This window comes from Haliaeetus leucocephalus, unplaced genomic scaffold (genome assembly GCF_000737465.1).
Source record: "Haliaeetus leucocephalus isolate CR32 unplaced genomic scaffold, Haliaeetus_leucocephalus-4.0 Scaffold351, whole genome shotgun sequence".
NCBI classification, from domain to species: domain Eukaryota; kingdom Metazoa; phylum Chordata; class Aves; order Accipitriformes; family Accipitridae; genus Haliaeetus; species Haliaeetus leucocephalus.
In genome coordinates, this window is record NW_010972787.1 from 230,991 (window position 1) to 254,381 (window position 23,391).

General features: G+C 39.7%; 1 protein-coding gene across 1 annotated transcript in view; it reads right to left on the reverse strand.

Moving 5' to 3' along the window:
- Positions 1 to 5,170: 5,170 nt before the first annotated feature.
- Positions 5,171 to 23,391, reverse strand: part of KDELC2 (KDEL (Lys-Asp-Glu-Leu) containing 2) — an 18,963-nt gene continuing 742 nt past the window's right edge. The window contains exons 2-9 of the mRNA XM_010572792.1: positions 23,224 to 23,368; positions 16,164 to 16,361; positions 11,790 to 12,076; positions 11,163 to 11,379; positions 9,588 to 9,784; positions 8,398 to 8,592; positions 6,663 to 6,767; positions 5,171 to 5,796 (exon numbers count right to left, since the gene is read on the reverse strand). Coding sequence (XP_010571094.1) covers positions 5,671 to 5,796; positions 6,663 to 6,767; positions 8,398 to 8,592; positions 9,588 to 9,784; positions 11,163 to 11,379; positions 11,790 to 12,076; positions 16,164 to 16,361; positions 23,224 to 23,368 — 1,470 coding nt within the window. The 3' untranslated portion in view covers positions 5,171 to 5,670. The remainder of the gene's footprint in view (positions 5,797 to 6,662; positions 6,768 to 8,397; positions 8,593 to 9,587; positions 9,785 to 11,162; positions 11,380 to 11,789; positions 12,077 to 16,163; positions 16,362 to 23,223; positions 23,369 to 23,391) is intronic.

Below are 23,391 nucleotides of genomic sequence, written 5' to 3' on the forward strand. Positions count from 1 at the left end.
AATACTCAAATCTCATTCTGTTGCAACAGTGAAATATTTGGTGAGAGTAACATGCAAGATGAAATCAGGTGTCGGACCTGCAGGATGCTAACTTGGTAGCAACCGTTTTGGTTTATCCTGGCTATCAGTCATAAGGTGGCATATCTCTACAGCTGGAGCAGTTAAACAGCTTGGCTAGACCTTTTGGGAGAAAAAGAGTATGTGGAATTGTGGTTACTGTTGACCCAAAAGTAAGCAACAACATCTAATGCTAAACAACCTCTTTGAGTAGCATAAGCTATAAAGGAAATTACGGTCTCACAAGTACAGCTTGAATCGATTGGCTTTTAGACAGGTTCCATCCAGAATAATGTATTCCATGGGTTTTCAGCAGGAAGGTAACCATGTGAAGCTCTGTCCTATTTCAGGTAGGCCCTTCTGGTATTCTGCTGAGCTGTCTTGAGTATCTCTATGCAACATTGCAAATTCGTGGTACAGATGGATCCTGACTGATTTTTTTAGTATTGGGAGAGGGATGGGAATACGTCATGCTCACTCACCAGTGGCCTACAGAGTATGCTGGCATTTAAGCATGTGTATTACTTATTACTTGATATTCCCATTGACTGCTTAAAATTAATTACTTTACAGTTATGAACCATCACTGAAAATCTTTTGTAATTGTCTTATATGTGTAAAGTGTATATTCAGTTTCTCGAAAGAGCAGGTCTTGCACTTTCAATCAGTCCAAGCATGTAATGCCAAATCAATGTATCCTATTTCCGTCAAATCTTCTGCATGACTATGGTATATTGTGATAATATATAGTAATAATATATAATATTAATATATAATTTTATAGCCTTGTAAGCCAACATTAAAATATCTGCAAAACTTAGTCAGTATTATCAAGGGAGACATAAACATGATTAGTGTCAAAAGTGTCAGCACAGAAAGGCTCATTTCCTTTGGGAGACACTCAAGAGCTGGATGTTTTTATCCTCCTGCTATATGACTAGGTAAATGCTTGTTGTATGACCAAAATGTAGTTCATAGAATAATGAACATCTGGATGTCATGTAGGCCAAGCTTCATCTCTTTGGGGATATCAGTGTGAAGATTTTTTTTCACTTATCTAATTGGAATTTCCCATGTTGCAGCTTGTGTCTGTTGTTTGTAGGCCTTCTGCTGTGCACCTCTGAGAAGTCTAGCTTCATCTTTTCTACACCCTCCCTTTAGAGTTCAGCAAGGTAATCTTTCCCTTGCCTTCTCTTTTTAAGGCTAACCTAACCCTTGCTCACTCATCTTCTCCTCGTACTTCATGTGCCAAACCCCTTTATCACCTTGGTGGTCATCAGCTGGATCTGCTCTGCTATGTCAATGTATTTCTTGTATAGGCGAGTCCAAAACAGAGTACAGTACTCCAGTTGCAGTCTCACAACAGCCAAACAGAAGAAACATCTCCCTTGACCTGCTGGCTAATACACCTCTTGCTTATCACCACTCACATGATGGGACTCAATTAAGATATGTGCTACAGCTGTCTCAGATGTCTTCAAACAGACATGCAAAATAATCCTTTTCCCTGATTCTTACAGCAGAATACAAAATTAGTGCCATAGCTCTCTACAGTATAGATTTTCTTACATTATTAACAACTCAAAACAAAAGCCAAGCATTAGTACTTATATAGTCTCATTAAAATTCTATAAAAGTATTCACAAACAAGAAGATTCTAGGGGTTAATCCTGTGAACTTAAACAATTATATATTTATATAAAATCTTGCACTTCATCACTGCCCTTACAGAGAACAATTTTGAAAAACTGAAGCAGTAAAGGGAGCCAATAGGTTTATGTAATACTTCTTTTCCTTATTATCATTTCTTTGCAAGCTTCTCAAACGTGCTCAAACAGGTGACGTATGTTTTCCCTGTCAGCTCTCCTCCCTAACTAAATAATTTACTTTCTAATGTAATGAATGTTGGGCGTATGCTTCCCAGAATGGATGCTTGAATCTAACATTCCATCAGGCAAGCTTTGATTATAGGTTTTTTTTTAATTATGAATCTACAAGGTGGATCTGGCACAATACTGTCATGAAACTCGTATATTAGTTAACTTGATGTAAATCTCAAAAAATACAGTCTAAAAATGTACTGAATTTATATCTCCTTTATGTTCAACAGATAATGATTTACTAGTTTCCATTTCAAGATGAAATTGAGGTAGAGTGAGTATTTCCAAATGTGGGTGCCCAAATATGTTAGGACATATATGTAGCATAACATAAAGACTAAATTTCTGGAGGATTCACTGTATGAAACTACTGTTAAGGTTAAAGGGATGTGAAAATAAGGAGCTTTAAGTAAAGGCTCTGCATGACCAACTTTTTTGGAAGTCAGACCACTTCTATGTAGATTCTTATGTTTGAAAATATTGGCCCTGGACTTCAGGACATACTATTTCAAAGAAATAAACCTGTCTCCATCATCAGTGGTAAGTTCTACAGTGTGTTAAAAATTACTACCTTGATGAAAACGAGGCAGATTTTACTCTCTCTATTAAATCCTATGTTATGCATTAAAAGCTGAAATTACTGTAACAAAAGTCAGTACTGTGGTATAGTAACTATTTTTTGAAATTATCACCAACTGCTAGGTGTACAAGAGATTTACTCAGTTGCTGTTCAAGAACTACTACAGAATAATAGAAACTAGTGTATGTATGTCACTTAAAAATACTGTCTAATGTATGTGTTACACTTAACTTGTACAAATAGGTTTTACTGAATATTAGCAATTCCTGCAACACACCAGGCCAATGAGTATCATCCTGTCATCAAACTAAAATAGATCTGACATCTTTTCTGGCCTGGAGGTGCAATTGTTATGATTGCTCTTCATTACAATTTAAATTGCATATAGTACCACCAATGGAAGGAAGAGAGGCTCTGCCTTACCTTCTTTTATCTTTGGAACATCTGTAGTTATAAATTGAATCAGATTTTCTCAAATGACTATGCACTTCTAATAAAAGTTCTACCATGTCTCTACTGTTTTTTTAATTTTGGTAGGAAGATGAATGTGTTCATATTTTTCAGGGTATTTCTTGCCTCTAAGCTACAAAAGCATCTGTAAAGCATTCTGTGACAAACTAATCTTTGCTTTGAAGGGATGCTTATTACAAAAGCAAGGAGTTTTTTTTGGCAGAGAAGAATTAGAATTAGAATAGTTTTTTTCCCTTTTTATGAGGGAAGAAAGGAGGGATGAAATATTCACATTTACTTACTTTCATGACCATTTAAATTTCATCTGATTCTTCTTCCAGTTTGAAAGGCTTCTGTTTCAAGCCAGGCAAGTTTTCCTACACAGGTATTTCCAAAGAACCCTAAAGTATGCATCATGACTCCTCCTGTTCCCTCCCATTTTTTTAAATATAAACAGATCATTTTTGGACTTTTGGTTTGAAATATGTGTGTGAGATGTGGAAAACTTTGTTGCTTCAATCATCTGGTATGCTTAATTGCCTCTGCTGAGCACACCACTTCCATAAATACTGGTGAATATAAAATGCACTTGCTATAATGGATAATATCACAAAATAAGATCATATCATACAGTAAAAAAGACTGTACACAGAGAAGGAAAGAGGAGCACACACTCAGTTTTAAGTGTTAGCTTCAGCAATGGAACCCTGTTCCTGAATTTTGATGTAGAAAATTTTGTCAGATGAGCTGAACATACATTTGTAGCCTGAAGTTCTAGGGCTGATTGTCACACTAAATAAAAATATAACCACTATATATATTAGTGTTAGAACCAGAACAAAGAGGATGATGGGTAGAGCAACTCGTTCCAGTTTTTTTCTTAACTGACATAATGTAATAAATGACTGACGGACAGTTGCATTAACCTCTTTAGAAGCCTGAAGTGCTTTCCATATTTAGCATACAGAAAAAATCTTCCTGTTCTAGTGCAGAAATGTTGTTTTATGTATTTTATGAGTAACTTGCAGTGTAGAACCAAGAATGAAGCCTGCATGAGGTGTTGAGCACTAAACTTTGGGTGCTTAAGCAATTAGATGAGTCCACAGTCTTAAGACATTTCCATTCCTTTTTGTGCAGGGAGAATTTGGTATCCATGAAAGACATCCGAGTGTAGCTGAATAGGAAGCTGCTCAGGCAGGCTACATTAGCCAAGATGAAAATACAGAGGACAGAAATGGATGCTTGTGGGCATTGGTCTTGGTATTGGCATTGGTGTCTCCTTCCAGGTTTATGCATTTTGAAGTAGACAAACTTTGGTAAAAATCAACAGAGGTATTGGGAGCCACATGCAGGACTAGGATGTTTCCTCTGCCCCACCCAAAGGCACACTTTATTGCAATGGTATGACCAGCTCCTTCTGGCCCTGTGAATTTTGTATTAACTTCATTGCTGCACAACTTCAGTGGAAGACTTGAAGACCTCTTCTCCAGTCTGGAGCTAAGGCACTCTCTGGAAAAATGGCTTTGAATCAAACCAAGGAGGACAATTGGCTTCCCAATTGCTTAGCATGGTCTCTAACCCCTAGACTATTACACAGAAAGCACAGCATAGGTTTTTCTGTCATGTTTGAACCAAAAGAATGAAGAATCTGCTGTCTGATCTCACTATAAGGTTAGATATGACCTACATTCAGAAAATGGCTAAGATCCCTTTGGGGACTAAAGCACAGGAAAAAAGTAGTTCATGAACCCAAGTGAAAAAGATGGTGGTATCCTTAGCTCTATAGAGAAGCTAAATGTAGGCGGTCTAAAACTCTACTAACAAATTTCAGGTGTGTGAATACTCAGGTAGCCTAGAATACTGTAGATTGTGTTGTTGAACTAAGACACCAGTATATCAGCTGGCCTTTCCTGAAGTTCTAAGTCCTTTTGTGGATCTGTGCCTATATTCCCAGACATGGTCATTGGCAGGGAACAGATCTTCAGAGTCTTGGCACTCAAAGCACTGCGACTGTGATAGCTACACAGTCTGCTTTAATGCAGCATCTAATTTTGGTGATTCACAACCATGGTGCTTATAAAAATATTATTCTGCTCTCTCGTCCTCCTCTCCATTTTCCTCTGAAATTGATAAATATTTTATCATGTTCTCTATTCTGTTATCTACCGTAGACCAAAAAATAATCTCAAAGCAACACCAGATTTGATATCTGTAAATCTCAATTATTCATTTTCTTTGTCTAGTTAGAAAATTGTTTTGTATACAAGGAACAGTCTAACACAGAGGTAAACTTTATGAAGAAATCATAACACTGTTTTAGTATGTTGCAAATGCTCCATTAGAATAACTTGCACTGACTCATGGAAGATCTTTTGTGGATGACTGGTTCCTCATAAAACTTGGATAACTAGATCCCAGCTGGAACATGAGCAGTACTGCGCTCTTCTTCCTGATGATGCAGTACATCAAACAAATCCCCTAGACGCTCCCCATTACAGGCTCAGTATCTGTCTGGTGGTGGTCATGGAGACAAAATTGTGGGAACCAACATTGTAGATCAGAGTCAGTGTGAAAAAGGCTATGTAAATACAGGAAGAATACATAACTAAGAGTTTGCTAGTGCATAAGTGTCTTAGATTTCACAGCTTAATTCCTATTTAAATTCTTGCATTGTAAGTGGGTGATTTTCTCCATCCGGTACAGTTATAGATCTTCCCTTAAAGGCTTTTTCCTGTGGCAACTGCATACTGAGTCTCTGTCATCAGGCTGAGGTACAAGTTCCATTCCATCCCGTATTTCAGGTTTGCTGGCTTGGCGTTTGGCGTATTTCTGAAATATGTAAACAACATTTAAGAATGCTATAAGCACCAACATATAATTCGTGAAACAGAATTTTCCTCCTCCCTTCCACTCAAAAGCTTGCCTTTATCCAGGCTCATGTAATTGTTTACAACCTGTTTACAAGGTGTCTTTATAACACACCTACTAATAGGCTACATTGCCTCTGAAAACCTCCTTTAATGTTTTCCCCTGTCCTATTATTAATGGTGATTTGAATATTGTCCTTATTTGTGCCTCTAACCACTTTAAGCAGATAATGCTGTCCTTTTTGTGCACTGAGGAGTTCCAAACTTTGTGTCAGCCTGTGGCTGCTGAGGCTGAGATCTAACTCTGCACAGCAAAACAGGAAAAAGAAATGAGTACTTACAGAGAACAGAAACTTCTTTCACTAGAGATCTGCATCTCCTAGGGAAGCAATGACTGTTTGGCCTGCTTCACCCCTGCCTACTCTACTAGCCATACTTCCAGAATTTCTTTTCCATGTATTCATTGTTTTGTAATACAGCGAAGTAGCTCATGAGGGGATAAGAATGAAGGGAAAAAGGAAGAAAGTTGTGTACAGATTATCACCTACGTCTGTTAGAAACCACATACCAAGCAACACTGAAAACAGGTCTGACTGTGGGGATGGAGGCAAAAAAAAAAAAAAATCTCTGATTCTGTAAAACAACTACAATGTCAGGTTGCCTCTTTAATGATGAAGCAAGTTTCAGCAAAGCTCTTCACACTGATCCCCTGTGAATAATATCAACCGTGTCTGCTATTGATATAAGTAAGGACTGAATATGAAATTTGTAGCATTGGTAGCAGTAGCAGTTGGGGTAAAGTAATAAAAAGTGATCTACTGTACTAACCTGGAGCACTTTATAATAGTAGCAGTAAAGCCTGTGAGGCTGAAGCAATTCTCTTGCCATTAATTGTCCTTCTTTAGCAATTTTTCTTGCTGCTTCATCATTTTCCTGGAAAATTGAGACGAAACGAATGAATAATAGAGCAATCAGTGAGTTACTCAAAGCCTGGCTGGCATTAGAACTTTTATTAAAGGGGCTATTCAAATCTGTAACTGTATGTGCAATTACCAGTAGACTGCAAAGGCACACTTTAAATGGCAGATTTTTTAAAATACTGGATTGGTTTTATGGTCACAACTGGTACCTTAGAGCTATCAATAACAACTTTTATGGATAATTGTACAATTTTGAAAACTCAGTTGATTACTGCTCTACTGTTTTATACAAGCCACAAGCCTCTTCAAAATCAGGTCTGACATCTCACAGACATACCTAGTTTTACAGAAGACAAAGCCACAGTTGTTGTCCTCTCCTATGCAATGCAATTCAATGTCTTCCTTTTCAAAATAACTCTGCTTGAATTCATGTACTGACTCTCAGGTTTTTTAGGTCTATATTTCAAAGCTTTTAGTATTCTCATCTGACTCTTTATGAAGAACTACAGTACTCTCAGAACAGAAACTTTTCCTATGTTTTCTAACCTAATAGCTAAACTTAAAGCACAAATAGTGTTTTCAATCACACAATTATATTGGTTTGTTTTGTTACAGAATCCCAGCCTCTCATTCTGAGCGTATTACAGAGCAGTGATTTTTTTGTACATTGAAACAGAATATGCAAGGACTTCTGTTCTAGTCATGACCTAAAAAAAGTGATAGAATCAATTAAGTACTATCTAGGATTCTGGCCATTTCTTTGAAAATTACCTGCATTAGTCACTGTCCTGGTTTTGGCTGGGATAGAATTAATTTTCTTTCTAGTAGCTGGTATAGTGTTATGTTTTGGATTTAGTATGAGAATAATGTTGCTAACTAACACACTGATGTTTTCAGTTGTTGCTAAGTGGTGTTTATACTAAGTCAAGGATTTTTCAGCTTCTCATGCCCAGCCAGCAAGAAGGCTGGAGGGGCACAAGAAGTTGGGAGGGGACACAGCCAGGACATCTGACCCAAACTGGCCAAAGGAATATTCCATACCATGTGATGTCATGCCCAGTATATAAACTGGGGTGAGTTGGCCTGGGGGTGTGGATCGCTGCTTGGGAACCAACTGGGCATTGGTCTGCGAGTAGTGAGCAATTGCATTGTGCATCACTTGTTTTGTATATTCCAATTCTTTTATTATTATTGTTATTGTCATTTTATTATTGTTATTATCATTATTACTTTCTTCCTTTTCATTCTGTTAAACTGTTCTTACCTCAACCCACAAGTATTACTTTTTTTTTTTTCCAATTCTCTCCCCCATCCCACTGGGTGGGGGGGAAGTGAGTGAGTAGCTGCGTGGTGCTTAGCTGCTGGCTGGGCTTAAACCACAACAGTCAGTATACTAAGGCTTTGACTCACGAAACACTTCTGCACATACTTAAAATGAATTCTTAAGTACTTCCCTGAATAGAAATGGTTACTTGAATTAAGGCCTTCCCATCTCATACTAACAATAAAATGGACTTCCTTTATCCCAGGATCTCAATAGAGTTCATGCAAAATATGTGGAAACACAAAAAGCAGAGAGTATTAAGATAAATTATTTACATGCTTGTTTATCACTTTGAACTTGAATTAGTAATGGATCTTACCTTAGCCCATTTTATTTTCTCTATCAAGTCCTCTAAGTTTCTCTTAACTGGAACATAATGTTTCCAAGGTTTTAATCCAATATAAAAGTGTTCATAGTACTGGGAGTCTTGCTTCAATACTAGGCTGTCACCCAGCAAGAGGTATGGAAATCTGTAAGCTGCTACGGTCCCATCTACATTCACTTGGTATTTGTACTACAACATGAAGATAGAGGAAAAAAAGGTGAAAGGTTTTGAATCGGAATAGGAACACTGACTGTTTAAAAGATTATTCTCACAGGCAAGATGTAATTGTGTTTATTAATTCTCATCTTCAAACCTCTTTTAGTGTTAAGTAGGTATAGTTTCATGGTATTCTGGATAACATAATGGAAAAAAGATTTGTTTTCAACCCAAGATTGACAGTCAAGAACCTTTGTGTAACATGAACTGCCTGATGGGTATTCTATTAAAGTATCCTGGGACAGAGCAAGAGGTACAGCTGGGAAGGAAATAAAACTAATCTATACTTAAATTCAAAAAAAGGAAATTTATTCTGACTTAAAATTATATTATTATGTAGAATAATCTGAAACATGTATTATTATATAAAATAATCTGAAACATTATACTAAAAGTAACCATGAATGTACTGCTCTGACAGATGCTCTTGGCTGTTACAGCATTTCTGATATATTAATCACTGGAACAGAACTTCAATTGCCATATCTTATAATTGCTTTTTACAGGACTCTGTCCCCTTTACTTTTTATACCTCTGTTGCAGTGGAATTTGTGTGTTCAAGTGCAACAAAAACTTCCATCTATTTTCTAACTTGTTACTACAAGGACTCTTTCTGACATCTATAACATATGTGCAATGGACATAAATTGTGTCCATTGTTTTCATATTTACCCAAATAAAAGAAACTGTGATGGTGAGAAATTGAATTTCTCAATATATTTAAAAAAAAAATAATCTCCAAGAACTGTCTCTAAGGGACTCCACAAAAAAATATAGTGGCTTTCTTTAGAAGTGTGTCACATTATGACTTTGATTAGAGGTGATCTGTCTACCCTGCACGGACCAGTGTTCCCAGTGTAGCATAACTGTTTTGTTTACTGAATGGAATTGGCAAAAGTAAGCCTTGTCTTTTCAGTTAGTAAGAACTTGACAGCAAAATTAATCCAAGACTGTAATTTGCTTGCTACCTTAAAGAAGTCAAAGAAGCCCATCAGCTGAACCTTTCCCAGCTCTTTTTCTTTTTCTCTGAAGAAGAAATATCCTGTTATTCCAGCATCTAGTAGTTCTGGATTTTCCTTGGATAACTTGACAAGATGGAGACGTTCTTCTCGGCTGTCTCGACCTCTAAATAAAGCTCGCTCAGTTTTGTTTTCCCAGAATGGGCCTATGAGCATTGAGTGACAAGGTGAAAGCAAGCAGTAAGGAAATGTTCATGGTATGTTTAGTGCAAATATGAAACTTGCTATGACAGTGGCATTACAATCAGAGACATGGTAAAACAGGCATGGTTTCTTGTAGTGAATCCATAATCACTTATTAATCACAGGGTTTAAACTCCCAGCTCTGGCTTGAATTTTGGGATGAGAAACTGAGCCACTTATAAAAGGAAAATCACAGAATTGCTTTTCCACTCAACAATTTTATATTTTAATAACTTGAATTATCTTGAAAGCTAAATAAAGGATTATAATCAAATTACGTAAGTAAAATACTAATAATTAAAGTAATTCTCCATCCATAAAGCCTGCCAAAATAACCAAAATTTCTTTAGTAAAACCCACTTCTGTTACCCAGCAATTTAGTTAGTTCCATCACTTATTGATGACTTAAAGAGGAAAAAAAAATGGCTATACTGTGTCCTCAGGATACTTAGCAAGAGCCTGAAAGACTTCATCTCTGCTTCCTGCCTGCTTTTAAAGACATTAAATACGTCCTTCCTCATCCTTCTGCTGGAAATTTCCTTAAAGGACCTACTAAAGTGGAGTAGGCTCTTACCATCTCCTAATTGGAAAAGCAGCTGTACTAAATCAGTAACATGGAGTGCTTCAAACTGATAATAAAATACTTCATTTAAAAACTAATAAAGAAAAGAGAAACTGTGAACTAATCAAATAAAAAGAAATACCTCCTCACTCAAGTTTTACTCCTTAGGTATTGTTCATGGCATTTGTCTGATCCCTAAGTATTCATGAATTTCCTGGGCGGGGAGGAAGACACCTGTCAGTAAAACTGACTCTTTCTTCCAAGCTAGAAAAACAATTCAGAAGATCCCACTCTGAGGTATTTTTTTTATACAGACAGTATTTTCTTATTTGAAAGAGGCTGCAGCATAGTACTAGTTTATTTATTTCAGAATTCAAATTCATTTTTATGTAAACAAAACATTGGGCCACATCACTGTCAGGAAAAGAATTACTATTTGATTAGAAGGAACAAATTCAAGTCCTTCACTGAGGAGAAAGGCCTTTTAATTATATTTCATTTTCTTTTGACAGGTCACGGTAGCTATCTTCTGGATACCTTTAAGTTAAAATTCACCACTGTTGTAAACTGGACTTCTTAAATTTTGGCTCTAAATCCGTATTAAACACCTGCTTAGTAGCAGTGTTGAAAGTGTTTACAACCTGTAAAGACTAACCTGCTTGTATTAAGAGACCTCCTAAGGCACTTGTGAACTGAAGACTAACACATTATTTGAATGCAACTTGCTTCTTTGATGGAATTTACAAATCCTTTTTTAAAATTCACGCTCTTGAATTTACCTGTATTTCCTTGAATAGAAAGGAGATCATTTGTGACTCCACGTAGGGTTTCAAGAGTTGAGTGAGTTACATCATACGTTGGAAGGACTATATCTTTTGAATCTGCAGAGCCACACCATGAAATGACAGGTATAGGACCAGGTGTATCATTAGCTTTCCGATACTCAACTGGCCAATCTCCAACATTAAGATAAAACTCCACGTCAGGAAGATGAACCTAAATGTATACCCAGGAAAGGATAATAACACAAAGACAGAAGCTGTTTGTCACTCTTACATATATTCCTCAGTTCTCTTATGTCATGCAGAATCAATAAACCTACTAGATAGTTAACAGATTTAGCTGAGCTTAAGGTATGAATTTCAAGTTTCTGCCCTACAAGCAAGTATGAAACGAACATGCACAGGAAAACGCTCACAGAGTCAGGCCTTAGTCCCTGCAGCTTTCCTAGCAATCTCACTACTGTCAAGCTCAGCCCCCACACATTATCTCTAAGATACGCTGTCATCTTGATGAAGAAACAAAAGTTAAATCTTCAGGAATTACAAATCTGAAGATACAACAACAAATGCAGTATTGCCATATTAGAATGTGGCTTAATAGTCTTAAATGATCAAAATCGATACCTTTCTTGCCAGTGACAGGAACATTTCATCGGAGAACATTTTGAAGTCTGTATACTTCCCTAAGGAGCGACGGTAGATGTGATTATTGAGAATAGTGTAATGAACAATAGCACCTCTTGTTTGACTGAACTTTGTTGGTATTTCCTTAAGCATTTGCTGAAGGTCAATGGTGGGAAAAGAAATAAAGTCCTTTGTAATCTGAGGTTCTTGGGATGGACAAGACATAACGTTCTGCCAGATCTCAGGGTCTTCTTCAGGACAATCACAATATTCATGATAAACTGGTCCTGTAGCAAACAAAGCACTGAGAGTCTATATTTGTGATTCTACATCAATCATCATTCCCCAAACACATGGGCATATAAATGTAGACATGACAGTGGCGTGACATTTTTTATTCCAAGTTTAATTTTTAAAGTTTTCCTGGGAAATCATCCTCCCTATAACATTTCTGGGGTTTAGCAGTGTAATTGAGAAAACAGCAACATTCTTCTCTTTTCAGAAATCAAAATACTCCATTTTTTGTTATTCATCTGCAAAATGAAGCTCCATTATTGTGCTACCTGCCAACCACATAGGGCATTCAGAATTGTTCTAACTGTCCATAACTACCAAAGCTCAGGTATTACAGTTCCAATTTTAGCCTAATAATTCAGAACTTTGAAACAGTAGTCTTTATCTCTGCCATAAGGTGTTTTATGTATAATCAACTATTCTTTCTGTCCTTTTCAAGCAGAGAGCTTAGGTATAAGCAAGAGCCTCACAGAGCATGAAAAAAAGCCCTTATTTCATGGACTTCTAATCAAAACAGGTTCTGTCCTGTGTCATAGTTTCATGGCTGCTGGCAGATGTGCAACAGCAAAAAGAAGGCATACTACCAAGGACAGGCAGGGGAGATGAGGAGGGGGTGTTGCCCTCTATGTCAATGACCAGCTGACATGCATGGAGCTCTGCCTGGGGATGGATGAGGACCTGACCGAGAGCTTATGGGTCAGAATTAAAGGGAGGGCAGGGACAGGTGACATTATAGTGGGGGTCTGCTACAGGCCACCCGACCAGGAAGACCAAGTGGATGAGGCCGTCTATAAACAGGAGCAGCGTCACGTTCACAAGCCCTGGTCCTCATGGGGGACTTCACCCACCCTGATATCTGTTGGAGAGACAATACATAAGCAATCCAGGAGGTTCCTGGAATGCATTCATGATAACTTCCTTCCCAAAGTGATGGAGGAGCCAATAAGGAGAAGTGCTATGCTGGAACATGTTCTCACCAATAAGGAGGGGCTGGTTGGGAATGTGAACCTCAAGGGCAGCCTTGGCTGCAGTGACCATGAAAGGGTGGAGTTCAAGATCCTTTGGGCAGCAAGCTCACCACCCTGGACTTCAGGAGAGCAGACTTTGGCCTCTTCAGGGATCTGCTTGGTAGAGTACCACAGGATAAAGCCCTGGAGGGAAGAGGGGCCCAAGAAAGCTGGTTAATATTCAAGGATCACCTCCTCCAAGCTCAGGAGCGATACATCCCAACAAAGAGGAAGTCAGGCAAAAACACCAGGAGGCCTGCATAGATGAACAAGGAGCTCCTAGACAAACTCAAACAGAAAAAGGAAGCCTACAGAGGGTGGAAGCGAGGACAGATAGCCTGGGAGGAATACAGAGAATTTGTCTGAGTAGCCAGGGATCAGGTACAGGGAAGCCAAAGTCCTGATAGAATTAAATCTGGCCAGGGACATTAAGGGCAACAAGAAAAGCTTCTATAGGTACATCAGTGATAAAAGAAAGACTATGGAAAATGTGGGCCTTCTCTGGAAGGAAATGGAAGACCTGGTTATCCAGGATATGGAGAAGGCTGAGGTACTCAATGACTTTTTTGCCTCAGTCTTCACCAGCAAGTGCTCCAGCCACACCACCCAAGTCACAGAAGGAAAAAGCAGGGACTGGGAGAATGAAGAACTGCCCACCATAGGAGAAAAAATCAGGTTCAAGACCACCTAAGGAACCAACCTGAAGGTGCACAAGTCCATGGGACCTGATGAGATGCATCCGTGGGTCCTGAGAGAACTGGCAGATGAAGTGGCTAAGCCACTATCCACCATATTTGAGAAGTCACGGCGCTCCAGGGAAGTTCTCACTGACTGGAAAAGGGGAAACATAACACCCATTTTTAAAAAGGGAAAAAAGGAAGACCTGGGGAATTACAGGCCAGTCAGTCTCATTTCTGTGCCCAGCAAGATCATGGAGCAGATCCTCCTGAAAACTATACTAAGGCACATGGAAAATAAGGAGGTGATTGGTGACAGCCAACACGGCTTTGCTAAGGGCAAATCATGCCTGACAAGTTTGGTGGCCTTCTACAACAGGGTAATAGCATTGGTAGATAAGGGAGGAGCAACTGACATCATCTACCTGGAATTGTGCAAACCATTTGACACTGTCCCGCACAACATCCTTGTCTCTAAATTGGAGAGACATGGATTTGATGAATGGACCACTTGGTGGATAAGGAATTTGCTGGATGGTCACACTCAAAGAGTTGTGATCAACAGCTCCATGTCAGAGTGGAGAGCAGTGACGAGTGGTGTTCCTCAGGGGTCCGTATTGGGACCGGCGTTGTTTAACATCTTTGTCGGCGACATGACAGTGGAATTGAGTGCACCCTCAGCAAGTTTGTCGATGACACCAAGCTGTGTGCTGCGGTCAACAGGCTGGAGGGAAGAGATGCCATCCAGAGGGACCTGGACAGGCTTGAGAGGTGGGCCTGCGCAAACCTCATGAAGTTCAACAAGGCCAAGTGCAAGATTCTGCACATGGGTCAGGGCAATCTCAAGCACAAATACAGGCTGGGCGATGAGTATCCGGATTGAGAGCAGCCCTGAGGAGAAGGACTTGGCGGTGTTGGTTGACAAGAAGCTCAACATGACCCGGCAATGTGCACTTGCAGCCCAGAAAGCCAACTGTATCTTGGGCTGCATCAAAAGAAGTGGGTCAAGGAAGGTGATTCTCACCCTCTACTCTGCTCTCATGAGACCCCACCTGCAGTACTGCATTCAGCTCTGGGGCCCCATCCTAAGAAGGACATGGACCTGTTGAGGCGAGTCCAGAGGAGGGCCATGAAGACAATCAGAGGGCTGGGGCACCTCTCCTATGAAGACAGGCTGAGAGAGTTGGGGTTGTTCAGCCTGGAGAAGAGAAGGCTCTGGGAAGACCTTATAGCAGCCTTCCAGTACCTAAGGGGGCCTATGAGAAAGTCAGAGAGGGACATTTCACAAGGGCATGTAGTGATAGGACAAGGGGTAATGGCTTGAAACTGAAAGAGGGTAGATTTAGACTAGATGTAAGGAAGAAATTCTTTACTGTGAGGGTGGTGAGACATTGGAACACATTGCCCAGAGAAGCTGTGGATGCCCCATCCCTGGAATTGTTCAAGGCCAGGTTGGATGGGGCTTTGAGCAACCTGGTCTAGTGGAAGGTGTCCCTGCCCGTGGCAGGGGGGTTGGAACTAGATGATCTTTAAGGTCCTTTCCAACCCAAACCATTCTACAATTCTGTTATTCTACCTTGAGGACTCAGGACAGTTTCCTTTCAGTTTGAAGACATTTTTAAGTTTGTATTTAGGAAATTTTATTTAAAAAAAACATGGCGAAATTCTGGTTAGAAGTAGTGGTAAAATAAAACAAGACTCTCCAGAGAAGTAACTTTATATTATCTTTTTCTTTGCTAAACATCTGTCCATCTGAGAGCAAGAGAAGGAAGTTAAAGAAGCAGATGTGGAATGACAGAATGATTTGCCTTGTTTTCCCCGCTTTTAAGTAGTTCTTCCACAGTATAGACCTGCACTGAATTAAACTGGGCTAATGGAAGAAAGTTAAATATTATCTGGTTAAAGAAATATTGTCTTTGTTGTTATGAAGGATCACACTTTTTAGAAATTGCAGACATTTTAATTATAAAGTGTTGGGAACAACACAAAATCCTTGCTTTTGCAGATAATATTTTCTACTTTAGATAAAAATAACACAACGTTTAAGTGAATATGTGCTTGAAAACCGTAAAAATACAAGCATTACTCTCTTATTCCCTACCAAATATGAAGAGATGCATTTCTGTATGCATGAGGGAAGAGGGGCTGTCCGGACACATCACCTAAATGTCAGAGGACATAATCTATATGCTTATGCATCTAGGTCCTGTAACTTGGCAATGTATAGAGATTGTCACTGCTTACTTCTCTATATAAGGAGAACGTTTGCGAGAAGACTACATGAACAAGGGCAAACAAACCTCTAATTTCCCACCTCTTCCTCTAGCAGTATATTAGTCCCTAGCATTTCTATAGCTACCATCATACATTACATTAAATGAAAAAAATACCCTTACCTTTCAAAATATAAGGAGATTGAGCTACATGCTGATCACCATAAAGTATCTCAATTTTTAACCCTTTTCTGACGCTCCCATACATCCGATACCGCATAAGAAATGTACCATCATTTCTATCCAAAGGGAGAGGGGTGTAAATTCTGGTGACTTCTTTTGGAGAAAGTGCTTTAATTACCACTTTAAAGTGTGTTCTTCCTGAAAGGAGGAAAATAAAACCAGATAAAACCACTTTAAGCAATTAGAATCACATATATGAAATAAAAGTGAGAGCAAACTCTACTGGATTAAGTCCATGGAATTTAATTTAACTTTGCACTATAAATTTTTTTATTATACCAAGCTGCTAAAAGTAATTTCCAGTGATGGAAGGTCATCCTACCAAATCTTCTTGATCATCACGTACCTAATAAATGGAAAACCTGTAGATGGAGATAAAGAGTTAAATAATGCTTACAGGATAGAAGGAAAGGCTAACGGTATTTTGAAGCAATGATTAGGTTTAATACTAAGTTTTCAAGTTAGTGCTCTGAGAAACAATCTTTTCCTCTAGAGTAAGAAAGATAGGAAACCAAGTTAAAGTAACAGAAGAGAATAATTGCCAGCTGGTGGAAAGGCAGTTGCAGCATGCAGGAGTCAGATACAGATTGTTCACCTTTGGGCTGCAGCTGACTGCAAATTTAAAGTCCCATCTACTGAAAAGCAGGGATAAGAGAAGGATAGTAGAGATGTTTCCTGGACATCTGTCTGACCTGTGCTTAAAGATCACCAGCGTTTCATCATTAATGCACAGTGACTTTTTAACTGGGTGTAGAATATTTTGTGGACAAGACGAGTATGCATAAACGTAAATCTGTTATATTCCCTTATTTCTGTCACAAATGGTCATCTTCAACTTTATTCTTCAAAAAAGAGAGGGACAGATTATTCACAAAATGTTAATAGTCTAAGCATTGCAAACCAAACAAATGTAACGAATGTTAGCACAAAGTAGTATACAGAAAGAAAGGAAACTGAAAAAATCCAGATAAAATCAAGATGTTACTAAAATTCAAATGTGTCCCAACAGCACTACATGATTGAGATGTTACAGTTAATTCTATACAATCCATATTTTAACATACTTTGCATCCACAAATAAATGCACCGATATGGTAAGTACCACAGTTGTTTAATGATCAATCGCATCTTCCTTATAGCACTGGATCTTGAAAGTGGATTCAAATCAACTACTGTGCAAGAGTCTCCAGATTAAATTAGGCAGAAGCCTTATGATTTCAGATGTGTATTTCCTGACATGTCATGCCTTTTCACAGAGAGAATAGTTACCCTGAGTAACTGGGATTCTTCCAGGTACTGTTGTCAGAGTTGATCCCTCAATCAATAAGCATATGGTCAGTGTCTGTGAGCAGAAGAATCTCTCATGGCTGAACACACCCCCTCTTCTGCTTTGTGTTCCAATGTAAGAATATAAAATGTGGATTATTTGTAATCATCCCTCAGTTTTCTTACTATTCAAAGTCCATGCCAGCTAAAGATGCCAAGAACCAAGTCAGAATACCTTCATTTGACAACATATTGAAGAAATAAAATGAAGCAAGCATTCATTCCTTCTTGGAATGCCACTGTGGCAAGCATCACTCCCACCAACTAAAAAATGCAGAACATTGTCTTCAGTAGCTAGCAGATCTATTGTGGGAAGCCCTCATTTGATTAAGTTTCTGTCCAGAATGATTTCCAGAAGTGCACTTCTGACTTCTGAGAAGTAGAGGAATATTGAGGTTGCTCCAGATATGTGGTACTTCATTTTCAGAAGAACAATGAGTGGACACCTCCCTGCTTGCTTAGGCCGTAGGCTGAAGATACTTTAGCAGTACAGTTACGCAGTGTGACATTTCCTTGGTCAACTGTTAAGTATAGCTCAAGCAATGCTAATAGACTTAAACTCCAGAACAATTTCTATGAATGGTATATTGGGTTAGATCTAAGACTGTCACAGCTTGGATCTATGTGAGTAGAATTGATTCAGATTGGCTCCCAGTTTGGGAGCTCCTCAGCTTGCTTTGATATATCTGCAATCGGAGTCATCATCATCAAAGAGGTAGAAAAGTATAGTTTTGCCCCCTTCATGTATTTTTGACATCTAGCTACTGATTACCTTTCAAGATGGCATAAAGTAGAATTAAAATGATAATGTAAGAATGGCTGTATGATCATAGGCCATAAATTGACCTTTAAACCAAAGGCCTCCTCAGTATCTTGCACCTTACTGTCACTAGCAGAGATGTGCAAGATAGTAAGAGCATAGAAATTAGAGGAATACTTGTAGAATCCTTTCTTGTTGTCCTCCACATCCCTCACCAGATTCAACTCCAGATCAGCTTTGGCTTTCCTAACCCTACCCCTGCCCAATCAGACAGCATCTCTATATTCCTCCTGGGTCACCTGCCCCTGCTTCCACCTCTTGTATGCTTCCTTCTTCTGGCTCTGTTTAGTCAGAAGCTCCTTGTTCATCCTTACAGGCCTCCTGCTGTCTTTGTCTGATTTCCTGCTGGTAGGGATGGACCATTCTTGAGCTAGGAGAGGCAACTCTTGAATAACAGGCAGCTGAGAAGGCAACAGGGAAATAATTCCTCTTCAGAAGAAAAGGACTATTTTAATTTTCATTTTTCACAATGATTCTGATGGAATTAGACTTCTCTTGGATTTGGATTACAGAGAAAATGAATAATGCCAACTAGGATGACACTGCAAATGCTTGAGCCTCTGTGGTTAAGACTTGGGAACATTTTTATTAAATGAGAAGGACAACGTACGCAGGTCTAAGACAGTTGGGACAGCATTTTATTAATTTCCTCATATGATCCGTATTTTTATGACCAAAGTATCTGCTTTTCACTCCACCAGAGTGAAGAGACTTCAGAGACTCTGAAGACTCTGAATCTAGTGCCAGCACAAACACTTAAGACTGTGGTGAGTCTCTTGAAAGGCTTGAGAAGAAAACATCAGGGAGTTGGTTTCCTTGTGAATGCTCTTCTACATGAGGACAGTGTGGAGATGTAGTCCAAGTAAGAGGAAAGATGCATTTCTCCAAAGGTGAGTTACAATTTCTGTTCCTCATTCAACTAAATACTGCCAGAGGTGTTAACACAGGAGTGAGTCCCCCCCTTTTGAATTTGGCAACTGATTCCATGAATGACTCTCCCGAAGGAATGGACATCTCTGCCTCTAAATGTCACTGCCAGTCACAACCACCTTTTCAACTTGCTTAAAAGCAGCCAACTTAAGCCAAGTATCCTCTCCTTATGACTATCACCTAGTACTATTTGGATGAAGAAGCCTCTGAATCCAGAGCATGTGATGAGGTAGGATCACAAAGAAAATAGTTTTCTTGTTGGTATTACGTCTTTGTCTCTTTCTACCCATTTTATAAAACAACATTTTAACTGGGTATAGAGATTTCCTACCAGAGAAAATAAAGTTTTCAGCTATCATAAAATTGAGTGAATATTGAGAAATCACAAGTCAAATACTAATTTGATCTCCTTGTCCTCACCTACAGGAAATAACTAAGCAGGTCTTTGTTCCCCACTGGTTATGTACTTAGCTGCTCTAGACACATGAGGAACTCTGGATCTACCCAAAGGATATGTTAGTTTTAGTTGGTGGCAGTTTAGATGCAGGAAGCATTTGATAAGGGAAGAGTGACCTGATAACAAACCTCTCTGGAAAAAGGCAACCCCACTGAAAAGGAGGGGGACGAAAAGGGAGACTGAATACTTAATGTAAGTACAAATTATTCACTGGAGGAAATAGGATTTTTGTTTATGATTTACAACATTCATTGCCTAACGGGGCCAAGGCCTCTAAGTACTACTGCAGTATTTAATTATAACAGCTTTTTGCTGATTTCTTTTTTTTTTTAAATTGGAGGAAGGTTACCATGGTACTTTCACTCATTTCTGTTTCTCTCAATCCACAGAAATGATAAAGGAAAAATGTGTCCTTGTTGAATCGTCACCACTAGTAACACCACTTCTGTGTTACCCTGAAAACCTGTCTGGGACAGCATTTTAAGTACAAATTAATTTTCCACTCCTGAAGAGAGACTAAAATACAGACACAGTCAAAATGGGATACTTTAAGAAGTCCAAATGCTGAAACTTGCTTTATGCATTTTTTTTTCTCTTGTGCAGCTTGTAAAAGAGGTATTCCATGCATGGATGAATGAGGAAAGAAATACAGGAACGCAAAGAGAGAAAAGGTAACGTATTGATTTAAGCAAATTGTTAGAGAAGAACAAAAACTCCACTCACCCTATTTCTGACATGTATGCAGACAAGAAATTAAAAGATCTGAAGAAAAGGTTTTTTTCCTCAACTGTTTTACTGAAATCATTGCTGGTTACTTTCACAGATGGAAATTGCAAAATCAATAGGGTCAATAAAAAGGCAGCTGAACAAAACAGGTTCAATGGGCTCCTTTGAATAGCATATACTTTGAGGGCATATATCCAGGAACAAAGAAATATAGGTCGTGGTAGGAAGTTGTGTGTGACCATCACAAAAGCCCAGGCATCGTGGTCAACAAAAGACCTGACAGGAAGTCCTGCAGTGCTGCAGATACGAAGGTGAGTGTAACTGAGAGGCACCCTGTTTAGCTACACTGAAATGAGTGCTGAAGAACTGTGCCACTTCTTTTTGAAAGTATTTGGTAAAACCTGCAAGAATACCTCGGAGGCCTTGAAAATATTCATTAGCAGAGTATGTAGAACATCTGAAGAACAGTTAACAGCTGACTTTGTCATGGTCAATCATACATAAAGACATGGTGGGCGGTTGTTAAACCTAGGGGAAAACCTAGCAGAAAAGAAGGATAAGGTGAACCAAGTATCCAAAGGAAAAAATCTATGCAGTTTATATTAAAAGTAAGTTCTATATTTTCAGCAGTGATTTTTTTAATCTTTGGAATAATTTTTCTAGGAGAAGAGTGAATTCCGCATCATTTGACATCTTTCCTAAAAAGACAAGCCAAAGAGTTAGAAGTCTGTAGGTCGAAATTACTGTGTGATGTGCAGCGGTGCACATTAATTCTGGTGATTAGACGTGACACTCAGAAAACTCATCTGGATTTAAAAGCCACTAATTATCCTATATAAGTTTCATACTGGATACCAGTAAGTACTGACCTACTTGACTGAAATTCTAATCCACACAAAACACGATTTAATAGATTTGGAAAAATTTTACAAATAGGAAGCCTTAACTACAACTCTCCTGCTCTGATCGCAGTATTCTTGTTTGTGCAATGGAGGTAATAATGCGGATTTATTTAGCTATCCCAGCAGGGATATTTTAAGATGTATTCAGTTTATATTGGAAAGCAGTGCCTTAATAAACATTATTAATTGCAATTCTTACTGACATTTTACAAATAGAATTTGAACACTTAAAATCATTTGAGAACTGAAATTTATAGCCTGTGTCTATATGAGTACATTAAAGAGTACTCCTGCACTGGAATATGACCAGCTGTACCGCTAAATTGTTAAAGGATCCTTGGCACTCTCCTAAATAATTCTTGGCATGGCTCAGCAGTTAGCACGGGCTGAGCCAACAGCTCTTCCCTGTCGGCAGCATGCATGCACCGCCTTGGTTTGGAGGCTACAGAATGTCACGGTATGCATGGAGACCACTCCATGCCAGATAGCATCAGGACCTGGAAACATTCCAAAGACACTGAATTTATTAATATAAATAGTAACATACATGAACACACTGAGATCAAAACTAGGTTCTCAGTACCCACGTCCTATCAGTTTCTCTTGGAGGATTTATACTAGCATGAGAATCCAGCTGAGCTTGACACCTTTTTACCTTTAGCAACCTGTTTTTTGAACCCAAGGCTCTCCCTGCACAGCTGAAATCAGCCTCTGCTTCGCTGGCAGTGAGCGTGCAGTTGCATTCTTCAGTGCCACTACAAAACCGTGCTGCAATCCAGCACCAAGTTGCAACACCAGCTGGAGAAAGTCCAGACCTGAAGCATCTGGGGTTCTGTCAGACTGAAGACATAACCTGTATGTCTGTTCTTTAATTTCACAAGCAGCAGCCTTCTAACTATGAGACATGAAGAGGCCGTGCATACTTGGGAGGTATCTTCTCAGTACCATCTATATGAATAGTAACTAATAGCAAAACATCCTATATAAATTAGCAACAGGATTTCCGGTGGGTGGCTATCTCAGGGTTATCTTCACTATGAAATCCATGATGCAGAAGTTATTTTTATTCTATATTAGAACTATTAATATAGAGCATATGGAATTAACCTGCAGCAGAAAACAGCCGACAGGCAGCATACTGCTGGACTGCAGGAAGAAACCCCAGTTCCCACCTGCAGAAGTGTCATGGGATGGTTTGTGCTTGTGCTGAGTAAACAAGAGATGAAAATTACTCCTCCTTAATGGAGCAGCAGTAGGATAACGGACCCCAGAGTGCCGTGCTTACCAAGACAGAAATTTTAAGCAACTGGTGTGTGTGCAGCATTACAGATAATTACGTTAGCACTTTTGAGCAGGGTACTGGGATTTCTTTACATCCACTAGCTCCAGGAGCACTGGTTTACTTTGAGCTTGCTGGTTTGTTGCTGTAAACTACCTACTGTTTAGACGAGGCTATGGGTGAGAAGCAGAGCCCTGCGGAAGGAAGCAACTCAGCCGTACCAGAAAAAAAGGAGGGGTTTGACCATGTGCCCCGCTCACCACCGGACCTGCGTGTCCCGGGCGATGCGGGACCGGGCGGGATGCTGAGAGGGGCGGGAGGGGGCGGAGGGCAGCCAGGGACCCGCAACGGCACAGCAAGCGCTCAGGAAGGAAGGGAGGAAGGGAGGGAGGGAAGAAGGGAGGGAGGAAGGAAGGGAAGGAAAGAAGGGAAGGAAGGGAGGGAGGGAGGAAGGGAGGGAGGAAGGATGAAAGGGGAAGAGGGAAGGGGCGGGCAGCTCCGACCAGCTCCTCCCAGGACATCGCAGTCCCTGCCCCCCGCCCCGAGCACACGCACGGTACCTGGCGGGGAGCGGGAGAAGTTGCGTCCGGCCGCGCTGACCGCCTGGATGTAGAAGTACCGCACGGGCAGCGTGAGCCCCGCGGCCAGCCCGGGGCCCCACGCCAGGCTCCGCTCGGCGCTAATGGGGTCCGCGGGGTCCGCCGACTCCGCCGGCCGCAGCAGCGGCG